The sequence below is a fragment of the Halichoerus grypus genome, chromosome 11 (assembly GCF_964656455.1).
Source record: "Halichoerus grypus chromosome 11, mHalGry1.hap1.1, whole genome shotgun sequence".
In the NCBI taxonomy this organism is placed as follows: Eukaryota; Metazoa; Chordata; class Mammalia; order Carnivora; family Phocidae; genus Halichoerus; species Halichoerus grypus.
Window position 1 is genome coordinate 85,358,456 of NC_135722.1, and position 14,522 is coordinate 85,372,977.

The 14,522-nt window shown below is 46.4% G+C and overlaps 1 protein-coding gene across 5 annotated transcripts in view; it reads right to left on the bottom strand.

Moving 5' to 3' along the window:
• Positions 1 to 14,522, bottom strand: part of NTM (neurotrimin) — a 943,472-nt gene that overhangs the window by 659,226 nt on the left and 269,724 nt on the right. For 3 of the 5 annotated variants that reach the window (XM_078058757.1, XM_078058755.1, XM_078058754.1), the window contains exon 1: positions 8 to 164. The exons of the other annotated variants lie outside the window; for them this stretch is intronic. In XM_078058757.1, the coding sequence (XP_077914883.1) occupies positions 8 to 149 (142 nt within the window). In that variant the 5' untranslated portion in view covers positions 150 to 164. Of the gene's footprint in view, positions 1 to 7; positions 165 to 14,522 lie in introns of those variants that run through there. 5 annotated transcript variants of the gene reach the window in all.

Here is a 14,522-nt window from a genome sequence, read left to right on the forward strand (position 1 = left end):
TCCATACCACTTGCAGTCCGATCATGACAGAAACGATCACCTTCCACATTCCTGTGCTGGGAGGTTTCACTTCTGCTTCTGCAGCTGTAAACATGTTTTCTTTCCCCTACTTCCTCTACCACCAACGCACAGCGAAGTAGCTGATTCATCGCATCAGACACAAAACTCCAACTCATTTCAGAATTCGAAACTTCACCAGAGAAAGACCCCGTGGCAACCGACCGCTTTCCAAGAGCAAAGGTGTCTCCCCTCTCAAAAGCCACGACCACGCCCAGAACCTCTAGTCCTGGGGAAAGGCATTCACCACCGACTCAGGGGGGCCAAGCCTCCCCCTTGCCTGTCCGTGCAAAGGATGATGAATTCAGTGGGCACCTACCTTTGCGACCCCTGGACTTGCCACCTCTTCCCACCTTCCCCGTTTCTTTTTCCGCTCATTTTTTTTTTCCACTTTAAAAACATCCAACTTTGCCTTGGGGATGAGCAGAATGAAATGTCACTTACCTATAAAAAGAGAGACAGAAGAGAAAGCCATGCATCACATTACATACAAGTTCTTTGAAATCAAGGCCAGCTTCCGACTTTGAAACTGTAACAATGAGTGAATATTATTTTTTTCATCCTACCTTTCTATATTTAATGAAACGCGAGATTTTGCAAGAAGCCCATCCCCAGGGCCCAGCCTCCCTTCGTGATTTTCCTTTTGTTTTCTCGCGGCTCTCTGCCTCTCTTCTCCACCCTCACCTCCCACTGCCTGCTCCCCCTCTTCATTGAGGAAAGGTCAGGAAGGAACGGAGGAGACACAGACCATAGAGATCAAGGGGGGAGTTCAGGCATGGGTACTGAAGTTGCAAGGCGCCGGGAGCCTCTTTTCTCTCAGGCAGGGCCTCAGTGACCTGGGGTCAGCACTGGCCAGTGCCTACACACGAGGGAGGTCGCAGTCCCCACAGGGTGACTTTCCATCTGCAGCTCTGGGACCTTTTCAAATGGCCCTGCTTCTGAGTCTTTCTCCTCTCTCTCCCTCTCCCAGCTCCCCACCATTCCTCCTGGTTGGGATGAGCTCACATACCGTTTCTCTCCCCCGCCTTGTCACACAAAGTATGACACCTTAGTACTCACGGTTCGGATCTGCTTCTACAGGAATTGCTTGTTATCACAATACCATAAGGCCAGTGTGACTTGCCTGGGTCATTTTCTCTGTCCCCTGCCTCAAAGGAGGATGCAACTTGGTTCATGCTTTTTCTAGGAGACCTTCTGTCTGAGAACTGCAGGATGCTGGGTCCACACCTCGCCTGGATCCTGGTTTCGAAGGCTCGCACCCTTCACACCGCAGGGTCCCCACAGCCCAGTGAGTCCCCCACCTCCCTCTGCCACAAGGGAAGCCGGGCTCCAGCCTTCTACATCAAGAACAGACCCTCACTGTGCTATGTACCAAATCCCCTAATGTGCTAAATAGTTTAAAATCGATTTCAGTGGCCTGCCAGTATCTTTTTCTTATTATGCCTCAATAACTCAGCTCTTTTAGCCTCTTCTTAGAGATTTCAGTTTTCTGGGTTCTTTTGTTTTTGTTTTTTTTTCCCCTCCAAGCTTCTCTGAGAACCTCTATGGAGGATACCCCCGAGCTGAAGATTGAATCGAAAAATAACCACATGTCCTCCATTTGACCAGGTTTAACGCTGAATCCCCCAAAGGGATGCTCACTCGGGATGCTCTGCCAAAAAATGGAATCATGGTCAAATATTTTCAGGAAATTCTGCCTCCTCCTTCTCCTCTTGGAGATTCATGACCGCATTTGGACTGTCCACAGTGAGGGGCCATGCTTAAGCTTTTCCTAAAATGATTCGACTCAGAAACTTCTCTTCCTACACACAAATTAAAACACCCTACTTCAGAAGGATGGCGATTTGTCGTCGTTTTTTATGGATGCTACATTAAGGTAATTGATTTGGTTTCATCACAGGCTGTCACCAGGAGATCCTGAAGGCGACGCCCCCTCCTGCCAGGACCTGTGAGAAGCCAGGCCCAGGACTCAGCATTCCAGCCTCTGCTTGGGCTCCGCCCCTCAGCCAATGTGAGGAGTCCACCAGCTGGCTCCCCTCAGCCTCTTCTTTGAGACAGAGGGATTTCTAAATACCCTGTATGTCCACTGGGATGTTGCAAGGCTGTACTGATACTTGAAATGCGCTTTGTAAACTGTAAAGAGCAAATAGTTTTAAGGGCTGGGTGCTGGGTACCGCTGTCCTTGGGCTGAACTCATGGAAAGAAACAGAGAACGCTGGGCTTTAGCTGCACAGGGCAGCTGGGGAAGAATGTGTGGCTTTTGTTTCCCCCAGTGAATGAGAAGGCAAGAGCTAGTGCCTTCATTACTTCCCCTCCTCTGAGCCCCGAGGGAGGGAATTGATCTCGTAGGCCTTTTTCCATCTTTAATATCTATGCCTACGTGATTCCCTCTGTTGCACAGGAATGATTTCTCTGCCTTCTCAGTGTTTACACCTTTCAAAGCTTGGAATCCCGTTCTGTCTCTGCTCTGCTGCTTTGCAGCTGGGCAAGTTTCTCAGTAGACCACGAACCTCTGTGTGGGGGCACGAAAGAGAGAGGTGTTGAATCAGATCTGGGGGAGTGATGCCTGTCTGCCTCCATTATCACTCTTAAGGAAGACCAAACAGGCATTAAAATAATGGCGTGTCAATGTAGGTACATGAACTGCAACCAGCAGAGGACTCTAGGGTGGAGGTGGGGGTGCGGGAGGCAGGGTGTGCAGGGGAAATCTCTGTACTTTCCGCTCAATTTTGCCAGAACCTGAAACTGCTCTAAAAATTAAAGTTTATTAATTTAAAAAAAGTCACACCCCTTAAGTTTCCATTTATTCAAGAAAATATTCTTGATCACAATCTACGGGCAAGGCCCACAATGATTTCCAGCAGAACAGGGGAATTCTGGGAGATGACTGCTTTTGCTTGGTACCGTCCCCAAAGTAGTCCTCACAGCACCTTTCTTTGGGGGCCACGTGGAAAGAACAGGAAGATACGACTCAAGCCTCAGCCCTGGGAGAGCTTGAAAACTTCAGGGAAGAGAGGAATATAAAAAGTTTGGGAAATACTCAGAAAGGCATGAATGCCATCCCACTTGCACCATGCATCTACCTATCCCACCCCCTCATCTTTGGGAATCATATCTAACATTTTTTTTTTTTTTTTTAAGAGAGAGAGAGCGAGAGCAGGGATGGGGAGGAGGGGCAGAGGAGAGGGAGAGAGGGAGAGAGAATCTTAAGCAGGCTCCACGCTCAGCGCAGAACACAACCCAGGGCTTGATCTCACGACCCTGAGACCGTGACCTGAGCCGAGTTTAACCGACTGAGCCACCAGGTGCCTCCATATCTAGTATTTAAGCCCAGCTTCAGTGCTGTGTCCTCTGAGGCCACCTGCCGGCTCCCCTCTGTGCTGCCTGCGGTCGCTTTTAGCACCTCTTCTGTTTTGCCGTTTATGAGAGATCTGTTATTTCTATTCTGCCACGTTTTGACTTTGCAAACTTGACAACACCTAGCCCAGATTTTACTGCAAATGAGTTATAGCAAACTTCAGATGCTCAGACCTTTTTGAATTTGGAATTGCAGATAAGGAATTGTGGATCTCTGTACACCAGATACTGTCAAAACGCTGGGGCTACAGAGATGAAAGACACGATCCTGCCTTTTATAGTCTAGGGGGAAAACAGACAGGAGACGCTGAATCCTAAAGCAGCATCACCGCTGACACAACAGGGCAGGCATGGGGTGCTCTGAGAGGACAGGACACCTGTGTCTTTCATTTGGGTGCTGAGAAGAATATAAAAGAAAAAATATACCCTGGAATTCGATGGAGACTATCCGGGAAAACTTCAAAAAAGAGACTGGCCCTTTTGAGCTGCCCTCGCTGCAATGCTGAGCTAAAACTCTGCTGACCACCGTCTGTCCGCCCATCCTTCCAAGGCAAGGACAAGATGGTCGGTCCCTCCCTGCGTGCACTGCAGAGTTTTTCTGCCATGGAATTCCCGACGCTGTCCTGAAATCGGAGGCAAGGCTCAGAAGCTGGCCTTGTTAGAGAGCTGAGAACCCAGACACTGCAGTTGGGGCTGACTGGACATTCAGTCCGCACTCAAGGCACGACAAGCCCCTGACCCATTCCAGGGATTTTTTTTGGCTGCTCTTTATAGGGCCGTCGTAAAACCACAAATAGCAACAGCCTAACTGTGCAACATGGTTTCAACTGAAGAGGTTCTCCTTCTCCAGATCTCTACTCCTGACTATGACAGTGAGTATGAAGGACAAGCCAGGTAACCCCTTCAGTCCCTCAGCCAGGGACACTCCTAAGCCTTTGAGAGTTAAGAAAGGACCCCCGACATGGAGCACAAAGGACTCGGCAAATTCAAAATGTACACATTCCAAATGTAGCTGAAGTATGTTCCATGGAAGTGGGTCATCTTCTTGGAGAAGAGCATATATATATATATATATATATATACACACAAACTCTATGCCCAAAGCGGGGCTTGAACCCATAGCCCTGAGATCAAGAGTCACATGCTCTACCAACTGAGCCAGCCAGGGGCCCCCAAAAGAAAACTTTAAACTGACAGTTGCCTACTTACTCAAACTTGGGCTCTACACTGGTTCTGGTCTTGAGCCAAGGACTACCTTTTCTCAAACCCTCCCTCCAAAGGCTTCTGCCTTCAAGGAAAGAGGATGCAAAGGCAAGTGCTCTGGTCCAGGGCTCAGCAGTGTCCCTCTTGTCCCCCCCTTACACCCACAGTCCTCCTCTGTGCAAACTCGGAATCTGGAAATCCACCCACCGGAGCCCTGATGCCACATCTGAACTCTCTGACCTTCAGTAGCACCTCTGCAACATGTCATGTGTGGCCTGTGTCATCTCCCAGCTCTACCCATGCCTCTGGGGGGATGACACCTACAGACCTGCAGTTATTCTCTTGATTCAGAGGTACACGCCACGCTCCATGCTATATTTCTAGAAGGAAAAGAAATGAGGATTGTGTTTGAGTCTCTTAAGTAGAAAAATTATGTAGGATCATCTAGAGGTACAGTATGTTTAGGTAAGTGTTCTAAAAGGCAGTCGGATGGATTTAAAACCTCCTCTCCAGCCAGCGTTCCAAATGGATGGGAGGTGAGTGGAACCTCTCAGACCTTTTTCCGTGTTCTCTTCTTCTCTAAGGCAGAACACTGCTGAAATGCAGAAGCCTCTTCCCTTTCCTACCCACATCTTCTCCAAACTCCAGAGAGGAGAAGTCTACTACTAATACTCTGTTCGTGGGTAAGAAAAGGCCCAGGGAAATGTCAGCTGGAATATGATGAACGCAGGGGGCGCTAATGGACAGTCTCTGGCTCTCCATCATGTGCCCTCTAATTCTTCCCTAGGATTGGGAAGGAGGTCTTCCCAGGAGCTAGGCAACATGTCCAATGGTGGGATGGGCCAGATGCCAAGATGGACAATGAATCTGGTCCCAGAATGTCTGAAGGAAACTGGTTTAAGGCTGCTCTGAGGTTTCCATTGGAGGCCAGCATTCCTCTGAGTAATGCTTTTCCTTTCCCCTCCTGGCTTCACACAGAGCTTGGCTGGGGAGATTTCTCTTTTCTTTCCAACGAGTATATTTATCGATTTTCACAATCAGACACCATCATGTGCTAAACATCTAGGAAATCTCAATTTTCTTCCCAACCAGCCCTGCCCTTCGTTCTCCACCACTCCTAGATAGGGATTGTGGGGAAGCGAGGGGGGCGAGGAGCAATGTCAGCCCCAGGAACGGCTCCTGACCTCGCTTCGCTGCAGATTGCCTAGTTATCTGTGAGATAGCTCCAGAAAGGGAGGTGAGAGGTGCCAGCTTAGATGCTACTGATTAGCATCTTTTCCTTAATGACTGTGCAAATGTCTGGAAATTGCTAAGAAATTCTAGAAAACAAAAAGCATAACAGCCAAAGTTCTGGCATAGGGTAAGGATCCGAGGGCCCTTCTCCTCAACAGCAGAACTTTCAGCCTCCTCCACCGGTTCTCCACTTCGACTGAAACTTAGAATCGCCTGAACAGATTTTCAAATCCTGGTCCCCAAACTTCATCCCATCCAATGAAATCAGGATCCCCGGGAATGGGACCCAGGCACCAGCGTTTTTAAAAACCACCCAAGTGATTCCAACATGCAGCCCCACTGGAGACCCCGGGACCCTGGATGGCTGTTAGGAATGCAGGCGGTTGAGCGCCTCCCATTTCTGACTGAGTAGGTCTGAGGTAGAGCCTGAGAATCTGCATTTCTGTGGAGTTGTGGGTGATGTTGTTGCCACTGGTAGGGGACCAGACTTTGAGAAGCACTGCATTGGATGGTCTCTAAAGTTCTCAGAAAGAAAAAGGGCCTGTAGCAGTTATTTTCTATTACGATGGCAGTTTGGGGGGCTCTGAGGTCCCCTCTCCTCCTACTAGGCTGACCCAGGGCAGATATAAGGGCGCTGACCCTGCCATTGAGCAGGGAGGTCCACTTGGCTTTTCCTTGTCTACCTAGAGCTCTGCCTAGAAGGAAAGCTTTCTGTGAAAACCTTCCACAGCCAAAAGAAAAAGAGGCCAGCATTCCCTTCTCCCACCTCTGCTACTTCCAGAGAATTGACTTTATACCTCTAGAAAAGAATCCTGAGATCCAACAAGGAGCTTCCTGAGGACAGGAACGAGGTTACCTTATCGTACCATCAGCTAGGTCAGTTGTGTGCATAAGGAGACATGTGTTATATGTTTGTTGAGTTAATCAGTGAATAAACAACCCATTTTATAGGCAGGAAAGCCAAGAGGCTGTCACATTGTTTTCTGGTGGAGAGTGAGGCTTTATATGCTTAGTCAATGAATATTTAACAAACACCTCTGTGAGCAGTGCAGCCACTTTTCCGATAAGGCTGGAGGCTCTAATAACCTGAGACAGGGTTTATTTATTTATTTGTTTGTTTACACATTGATTGATTGATTGACTGATTGCATGGACTTTTGTAATTTACAGCCTCCTTCCAGCAACATTTATCACCCATTCATCCCATAAGCCATTCTTCTGAAGAGCCTAGAAAGAGGCAGAGGAGGCAGATCCCAGTGAGGGGGCTTCTTGGGTGCGCTCCCCGCCTGTGTTCTACTGGAAGCCGCTCCAGGACCCCACACATGTGGGTGTCTCAAGCTCTCTGCCCCAGACATTCTGGGAGGAGCCAAGGGCAGGCCCTACCCTACATCTTGCTCAGTATCCGGCTCTTGCCGGCAATGAGGACTGGGGGCAGCCACGGCGGGGCTGCGTGTTGAGGGCCTGGCACCTGCTGTCCACCTTCTGGAGGATTGCTCAGTTCAGGGCAGGCACGTTTGCCCTGGCCCTCCAGTCCGCTACACTGCGGAGGGGGAGGGAAAGAGCAGAGGGGAAGGGCTGCATTCTCTCTCTCCCTCTGAGCTTGTTCATATAGTCAAACACAGAAGCCCCGCTGTGACTGTTGATCACGTCCGAAGCAGAGGCAGGGTTTGAAATTCATCAGAGATTTCTCCCACAGCTGCAGCAAACCAGGCCTGAGCCTCGCCCTCCCCACGGCCCGCCGGCTGCTGTCGGTCCCCCAGTGGGAGCCGACAACTATGAAGTTGTCTTTCTCAAGTCCCACATCTGTTTCTAGAGGCTAGGAGAGACAGTGGGTGGGGGAATATATCTGAAACTGAAAGAACAAAGAGGGAAAGAAAAAGAACCCCCTCAGAAAAAGATCCGTAAGAAGGGGAAACTTAAAGGAGAGACTGCCGAGAGCTCTTTCTTCTTTCCTTCCTTCCCGGTCTTTCTGGAGCTGGTTCTATGGTCCACACGCTGTACGTGGGTGGGGACCCGGTAACCACGGCCGGCTTCCTCCAGCCCCTGGCTAGTAATTGTAGCGGCTCATCATGCAGGCTGGTGCAGTACTGATGTTATAGCCCATGATCTATGGATTTTATGGGGATTTTTAGGAGATTGGTAATAAGGTTGCTCCAGTAAACAGTCTGGCAGAGCAGTAAAAGATGAAGGCAATGCACAGCTTGCATTCCAAGTGGCTTTCTGAAGGCGGAGTGACTGTCAGCAGGTGCCACATGTTCTCAGGCTCCCTTTCGGCTCGGGGGGTCTGGAGCCCCTCTTTGCGCTGAGATTCCCACCCCGATGCAGGGGGGAGCGAACACATGGTGTGCAGCACCTTCCTTGTTGGCTTGTTTATTGATAAGAACATGGGTATATCCCTTCCTCTTCCGTTCAGGGCCAAAGGGAGCCTGAGCAGCCAAGGGGGGTGGGGGGCATGCTGCAGTGAACCACACCCCAGAGTTTCTAGCCCCAGAATTCTGACTCTATGGAATGCCTAAGGTAAGGGAAGTAAAGGATGGACCTCTGCTCAACCCAGGACCTACTCTGGCTATTTCTACAACTAAGGTAAGTCAGCTGCCATCCTGCTCCAACTTGAACTGCTGTCCATTTGGCAAAACTGCCTAGGAGCAATCTTCCAAAAGGATTAAGACGGGGGTGGGCTGAGCTCTTGGGAAGGTGAGCCATCAGCCGTGTGGACTTGGGTCTGGGCCCCATGCCCAAGATCTTATGTGGTTCTGTTTTGCAGCTACTGGAAATCTGGTATTATCTGGATACCAACTTCCCCCAAAATGCATTTGGTTGCCAACAAAGCCTCATCAGGCTATATTATCCCAAGCCCTTGCTCACTGGGAAAACATCACAAGAATAGTGTATCTATTCACGGGCCGAACAGTGTAAACGATCCTCTCATGTACATTAGCATCGCAGTTGATACTCACATGAAGGCTTCTGAGGACAATATTCTTTTACACTCCCATTTTACAAAAGAGAAAACTGGTGTTCAGGAGGTCATCATTTGCCCTAGGTCACAAGTTGTTAACTCCTAGATCTAGAACTTGGGTGCAGACCCCAATTTCCATGCCCATTTTCTGAGGGTTCTGCTAGAAGGTGTCAGCTTCCTGGATAGAGGGCAGCATGGCTGGAGACCCCCTCTAGCAGTCTGGGACCTGCAGCGACTTGCTCACAGAGCTCCCTGGAACAGCAGAGCTGATGAGCTGACCTCAGCATTCCCTTCCTAGTGGATTTCATTTTGGCTTTTATGCTTTCTTCATTTATCCCCAGGAAGCAAACGTGTAAACTTACTAGCCCTGAGCTGAATGTAGACCCGAGAATCCTGCCGATGTCAGTGAATAAAATTTATTCTTGCCATTCAGGGAATTCCACTTAAAAATTTACTATTGAATCTATCCAATTGACTGGGCTGCAGAAAGAAACAAGTAGCTAATTTAATCACTGGCTAGTATTTACTCAACTTTTTATTTTTTTCTTGAAAAGATATACTTGACTAGAGTTTGTATGGTGGTTACTGTGTGTTAAATGAAAATCAACTGATTATCAAAGACATATTCACTGAGGATTAATTCTGCAGTAACCAAGTACACAGAATCTATCAAAGTAAATCTTCAATAAATGCATATTCTGGGAGCTTAATTTAAATTGTTTTCACAAAGCAATCTTAAAGAAAGTACTTTCAAGAGAAGTTGGCAATTGCAGGAGCCAGAAACTAGTTTCTTGTTCTGTTAACTAAAAAATGACAGCATTCTTGGTCTTTTTCATCTATGAGTTAAAAGCCACATATACAAAAAAACAAGAAACAAACAAAAAGCTACGATTTCAGATCAGTAGATTTAAATTTGCATGTAATTTATTGATGATTAATGGTACCTAAATGCCTGAAAACGTTCGGAGCTGGCACTGGAATCACCCTATGTCCCCAAACAGTGACTCTTTTATCATCCCATAAGGGAGGCGGAGGGATTTTTAGATGTCTCCTTGGAATTAAATAACAATTTAACTGTAATTTTATTTTTTAAAACTTAGATATTTCTCTCTGCTGCATTTATAGCTTGTTTCTTTTAATGGGGGGCATAGCAGTGATGAGAACTAGGCAGTCTCTTGTCTCCTTTCATCCCTTGGCCCTGCTTAAACTGGTGATGGTGGTAAGGACGATGATGATGACTTTATTGAGAACTTTCTATGAATCAGGCACAAACTCTCACTTTTCCTTATAAACATTCTTTTGGGGGGTTTGTTATGTTTGTTATTTTCCAGTCTTTACTGAGAAACAGGGACATCTAGATCTTATAATGCAAGATCGGCATCTTGGAAGCTACAGGGGAGAGGGAGGAGCAGAGTTGGAGGTGAGGGCCTGGAGGGAAGAGGAGGTGGGTCACCTGCATCGAATGAGGACAAAAATGCAGAAGCAGCAAGAGCCCCAGGGCCAGGTTAACCAATAATCACCTTCCATGCATGAGGACGTGATGCCCCAATTCAAGACAGCGTTGTTCTTAGCATCCTTGGGGAAGGCAGAGATTCCATCTTCCCGACATTTGCAGTCTCTAGCTTCTGCCTTTCCCTCCCTGAGAACCTATCTTTTAGTGAAATAGTACCCTGGACTACCTCGTGGGTCCATCCTCTGTGAATGGCCTGAGGGACTTGGCTAGCATTGCACCTGCCTGGGCCTTGTTTCTCTCATCGGAAAGAGTGAGGAGGTCAGAGGGAGCGATGCCTGATTCCTTCCTGTATAACTATCTAAGGTTCACCTTATCAGGCCAATGGGAAAGAAGTTTGTTCAAAATCTCAAGCCATAGCCCTGTTGACCTGTAGACAGCCTACTTGAATCATATGGAAGGGCAGGTGGTCAGTCTGGGGAATGCTAAATTTGCAAAACAAACCCATTTCACAATCATTGATATCCTGGACATTTGTACTCCAAAAGTCAAAAAAGGAAAGCACAACAGCGTGGATTATTCATTAACTGTCATCCACTTTCCTTTCGCCTACCTGGCCATCTCTATTGTCTTGGAATTTAGAAAGATGTAAACCACACACACACACACACAAACACCAGTTTCTTATCTACATGCTTCCACTGAACGAGGAGATTAACTCTTGACCTTATGGAGCACTAATGTGACCTTGGAGAATAGATAGAATCTTGTTATCTTGTAATGAGTTTTATGGCTTATTTCAGTTCGTTTCAGCCATGTTTCTCCGGTGATTAAGGCAATTATCAGCTTATGCATTTCAGGATTATGAATTACGGAGCTCTCTCCAGATACTGAAAGGGCCTTGGGAATGCTCGAACCACTTCTTATCCCATCAATACGCAGTCTCACTCTCCCTCCCCGACACACATAAGCAACTACTGCATTCTGCTTCTGGAAGCCCTATACTTGCCTATGGTTATCAAAGCAGTGCCTTTTCGATTTCCTTGATTGAAGGAAATTCCCTGTTTACCATGAACTGGTGCCACACACGGCGTTATAATCACCATGATTATTACTCATATTTAGACAAAGACATCTTTCCCTCTTCCACGACGAACTTATAGAGCAAGCGGCAGAGCTTAACGGAACGCTTGTGGTTGTCAGCACAACAACCTGTCACCACGCACCTGCCGCGCAACATGATGAAATGAACAACCCTAGACAGAACATCGGCAGACGTCACGGGCCCACTTTTGTCTCTGGCTCAGGCTTCAATATTTGTCAGCTTCTTTTGGCTTCCATTTGAATTCACACAACTCAGAGTGATTCTTCTTCTAGTTCCTCTTTCTGGATGTGTCACAAAAAGCAGTTTGTGAATCCAAGAGAAATAGGCAATGAATCTCAGGTTCTACACCCTCACGCCATGTAATGAAGTATAATGAGAGAGAAGAACGTGGAATGGCCCACCCCACCATCCCCCCCATGCTTTTGCCCCCTCTCTTTTCCTAGTACGATCGTTAAACTATCTTAGTATTACAAAGTGATGGGGTAGCTGTGAGAACATGTTACAAAAAGGAATTAGGTCCTAAGCTGTACTTCGCTTAAGATGCAATATATGCCTGGAGGAAATTACCTGAAATAAATATCAAAATCTTCATTTGTAGTAGGTTAAAAAAAAAAATGCCCTTACCTATAAGGTACACAATGGTCAACTTTTTCTCTCAGCTTTGTTCCTGAAGGAGCTGGGGACAATAGTATTCCAACCTTGCATGGTGTAGTGAAGAATCAGATATAAATTTCTATCCAGTTCCGTCATTAACAAACTATAAAAACTTTGGGCAAATTTTTAAATCTGCTAAGGCTTAATTTTCTCATTTATTCAATGTACGTGATTTACAGAATTTCAGACATGTGGTAAGAATCAAATGAGATTTTGTATTAAAAAAATAAACCTTGCAGACTGGGAAGCTCGTTGGATGTCAGACTGCTTACCCCTCAATTTGTTTTTCATAGCTTGCCCTTTCTTATCTGGGAAACTAAGGGGTCCTCTAAAGGCCCGTTTCCTATAAAATTCTGCATTGTAGCCCACAGTGTGGTGGTTGCCCTCTGTGATGCTATTCTCAAAGGTTATAGATGCGCTGTTCATGCCTAGCACAATTCCATAGCTATTGACGTCTCTCCATGCACTTAAGAACATTCTTACTGGTGATACTCTCGAGTTTGAAGGAAGTTGTGAATTTCTTTCTTTGCTCAGGGCTCATATTTTCCCTGGATCAAATGCCTCTGAGTCTCAAGGACTTGCTTTGCTATTTCTGGACACTTTTCCGTGATCCACTTGACCTTTTGTTAAGGAAGGTTGGTGGGAGATATAATCCCACTGATAAATGTGTGAGATTTCAGATAAGTTAACCCAGAGTTTTCAGCTGGTCCTGCTTGGGTGTGAAGGCTGACCTCTTTATGTACAGCCTCAGGTCAGGGAGCCCTGCAAGGCAGCCTACTAGTTCCATGTCCCCTTTCACATTTTCTGTCTCCATATAATTCTGGACTGAGGGCTTTACACACACCTTAGTGAACACATTATGGTGTGAACATGACCCAGAAACAGCACATCCTTGTATTTCTTCCATAATATAAAAATCAATACTGAAAACCAGGAAATATGTCATACTGGGAATAGTAGGTTAAAATTGAAACAAAACTCCAGAAGTTGAAAAAGCTGAGATTGAAATCCCCTCTAGAGTTCATTTCTTTTCAATTTCCCACTATACATTTCTGGTTGGAGGTGTCAAGAACAGTCTGATGATTATCACACCTACCCCAGAAATTCCTGGCCAAACTGCAGGATCTGGCAAAGAGATTCTAAGTGTGAGACAATGCACAAATAATTTCCTTACCATTTATGCTAAAATGTACTCTGAAAAGGTAAAGTACAATAAAAAAAAATCTGGAACTCATGTAAAATCTGCATCTAAGTAGACCATGGCACTGAATGTTCTGAAGAAGTGACTGACTTGCAGAAATTAAAGTTCTGAGCTCTTTTCAAATTCGTATACATGACAGGGAAAGAAAATGGGTTAAATATGGGGGCGGGGAGGGAGTTGGACTTACAGAGATTTTTCCATATGAAGTTTAGAAGAAGATTGTATGCTTCAAAAATAGAAGCAGAGAACAAGGCTACACTGTAAATATTTAGGCTTTTGGGTCATGCTGTCTGTGCCTTACTACTTGACCCTGCTCTTGCAGTAGGGTAGCAGCCCTAGATCATGTGCAAAAGCGTGAGCGTGGTTTCGTAACACTTTATTGTAAAAAAAAAAAGGTAACTTGGCCAGATTTGGCCCAGGGGCCCTAATTTGCTGACCCCTGTCTTAGATAATCAGTTGTGTGCTTGCCCTTGAAACCTATTCATAAAATGTACTCCCCTCTTGTCCACTTCTCTGTGCTGACCGACCGTGCAAGTACACTTTTTTTAGCCCCTTGCACACGTGCCTCCATCTGTGCATATTTATAGTTAAGATTGGTCTCGGGGTTTCATACTCTTAATAGCTAGAATCTAAGCTTTCTATTTCTGTTTGCAAAGGCTGAGCATCACGGATATTTCTGATGGTGTAGAATGGTGTTGGGGTCATGATCTGGTCCCCAACATTAACTTCTACCCATTCTGGGTGCTCCATGTAACCCAGTATCTCCAGACCTATCCAAGAAACAGTGGAAGAATGGTATGAAAGATAATATTTGACCCTTCCCAAGGGCCAATGGGAGCTCTGATACAATGGAGGAAAGAAGATATATATGAATATGTATGTATTCAAGAACACCTATAAAACCAGCTATGTAGACCTGAATGCATAAGAACTAGAAGAATGCCAAAACAAATCTTTGGAAGAGGGCTCCATGGTAGAGATGAGTGTTAAAACTGGGTGAGATTGTAAAAAGAGTAAGACATGGCTTGACCGTAGAGAAGAGAAGACTGTGCAGAGTTTGGTGTAGTACACAGATTTCCTTTCCCATTTGGCATGTAAGGTCTGAATGTGAACGTTAGGTTGAAATGAAATGTTCTTTCACACCTGCCCCAGAATGCCTTTTGCCTTTACCCTCTCTCCAACCACTGGGCTCTGACTCAGCATGACTTTGTGCTTTGTAGAAAGGCTGAGGATAGTAAACACATTTGAGAGGAGAAAGGAGGTGCCTCTCCAGAGCGAGGACCTACAGAAGCAGCAGCATGAT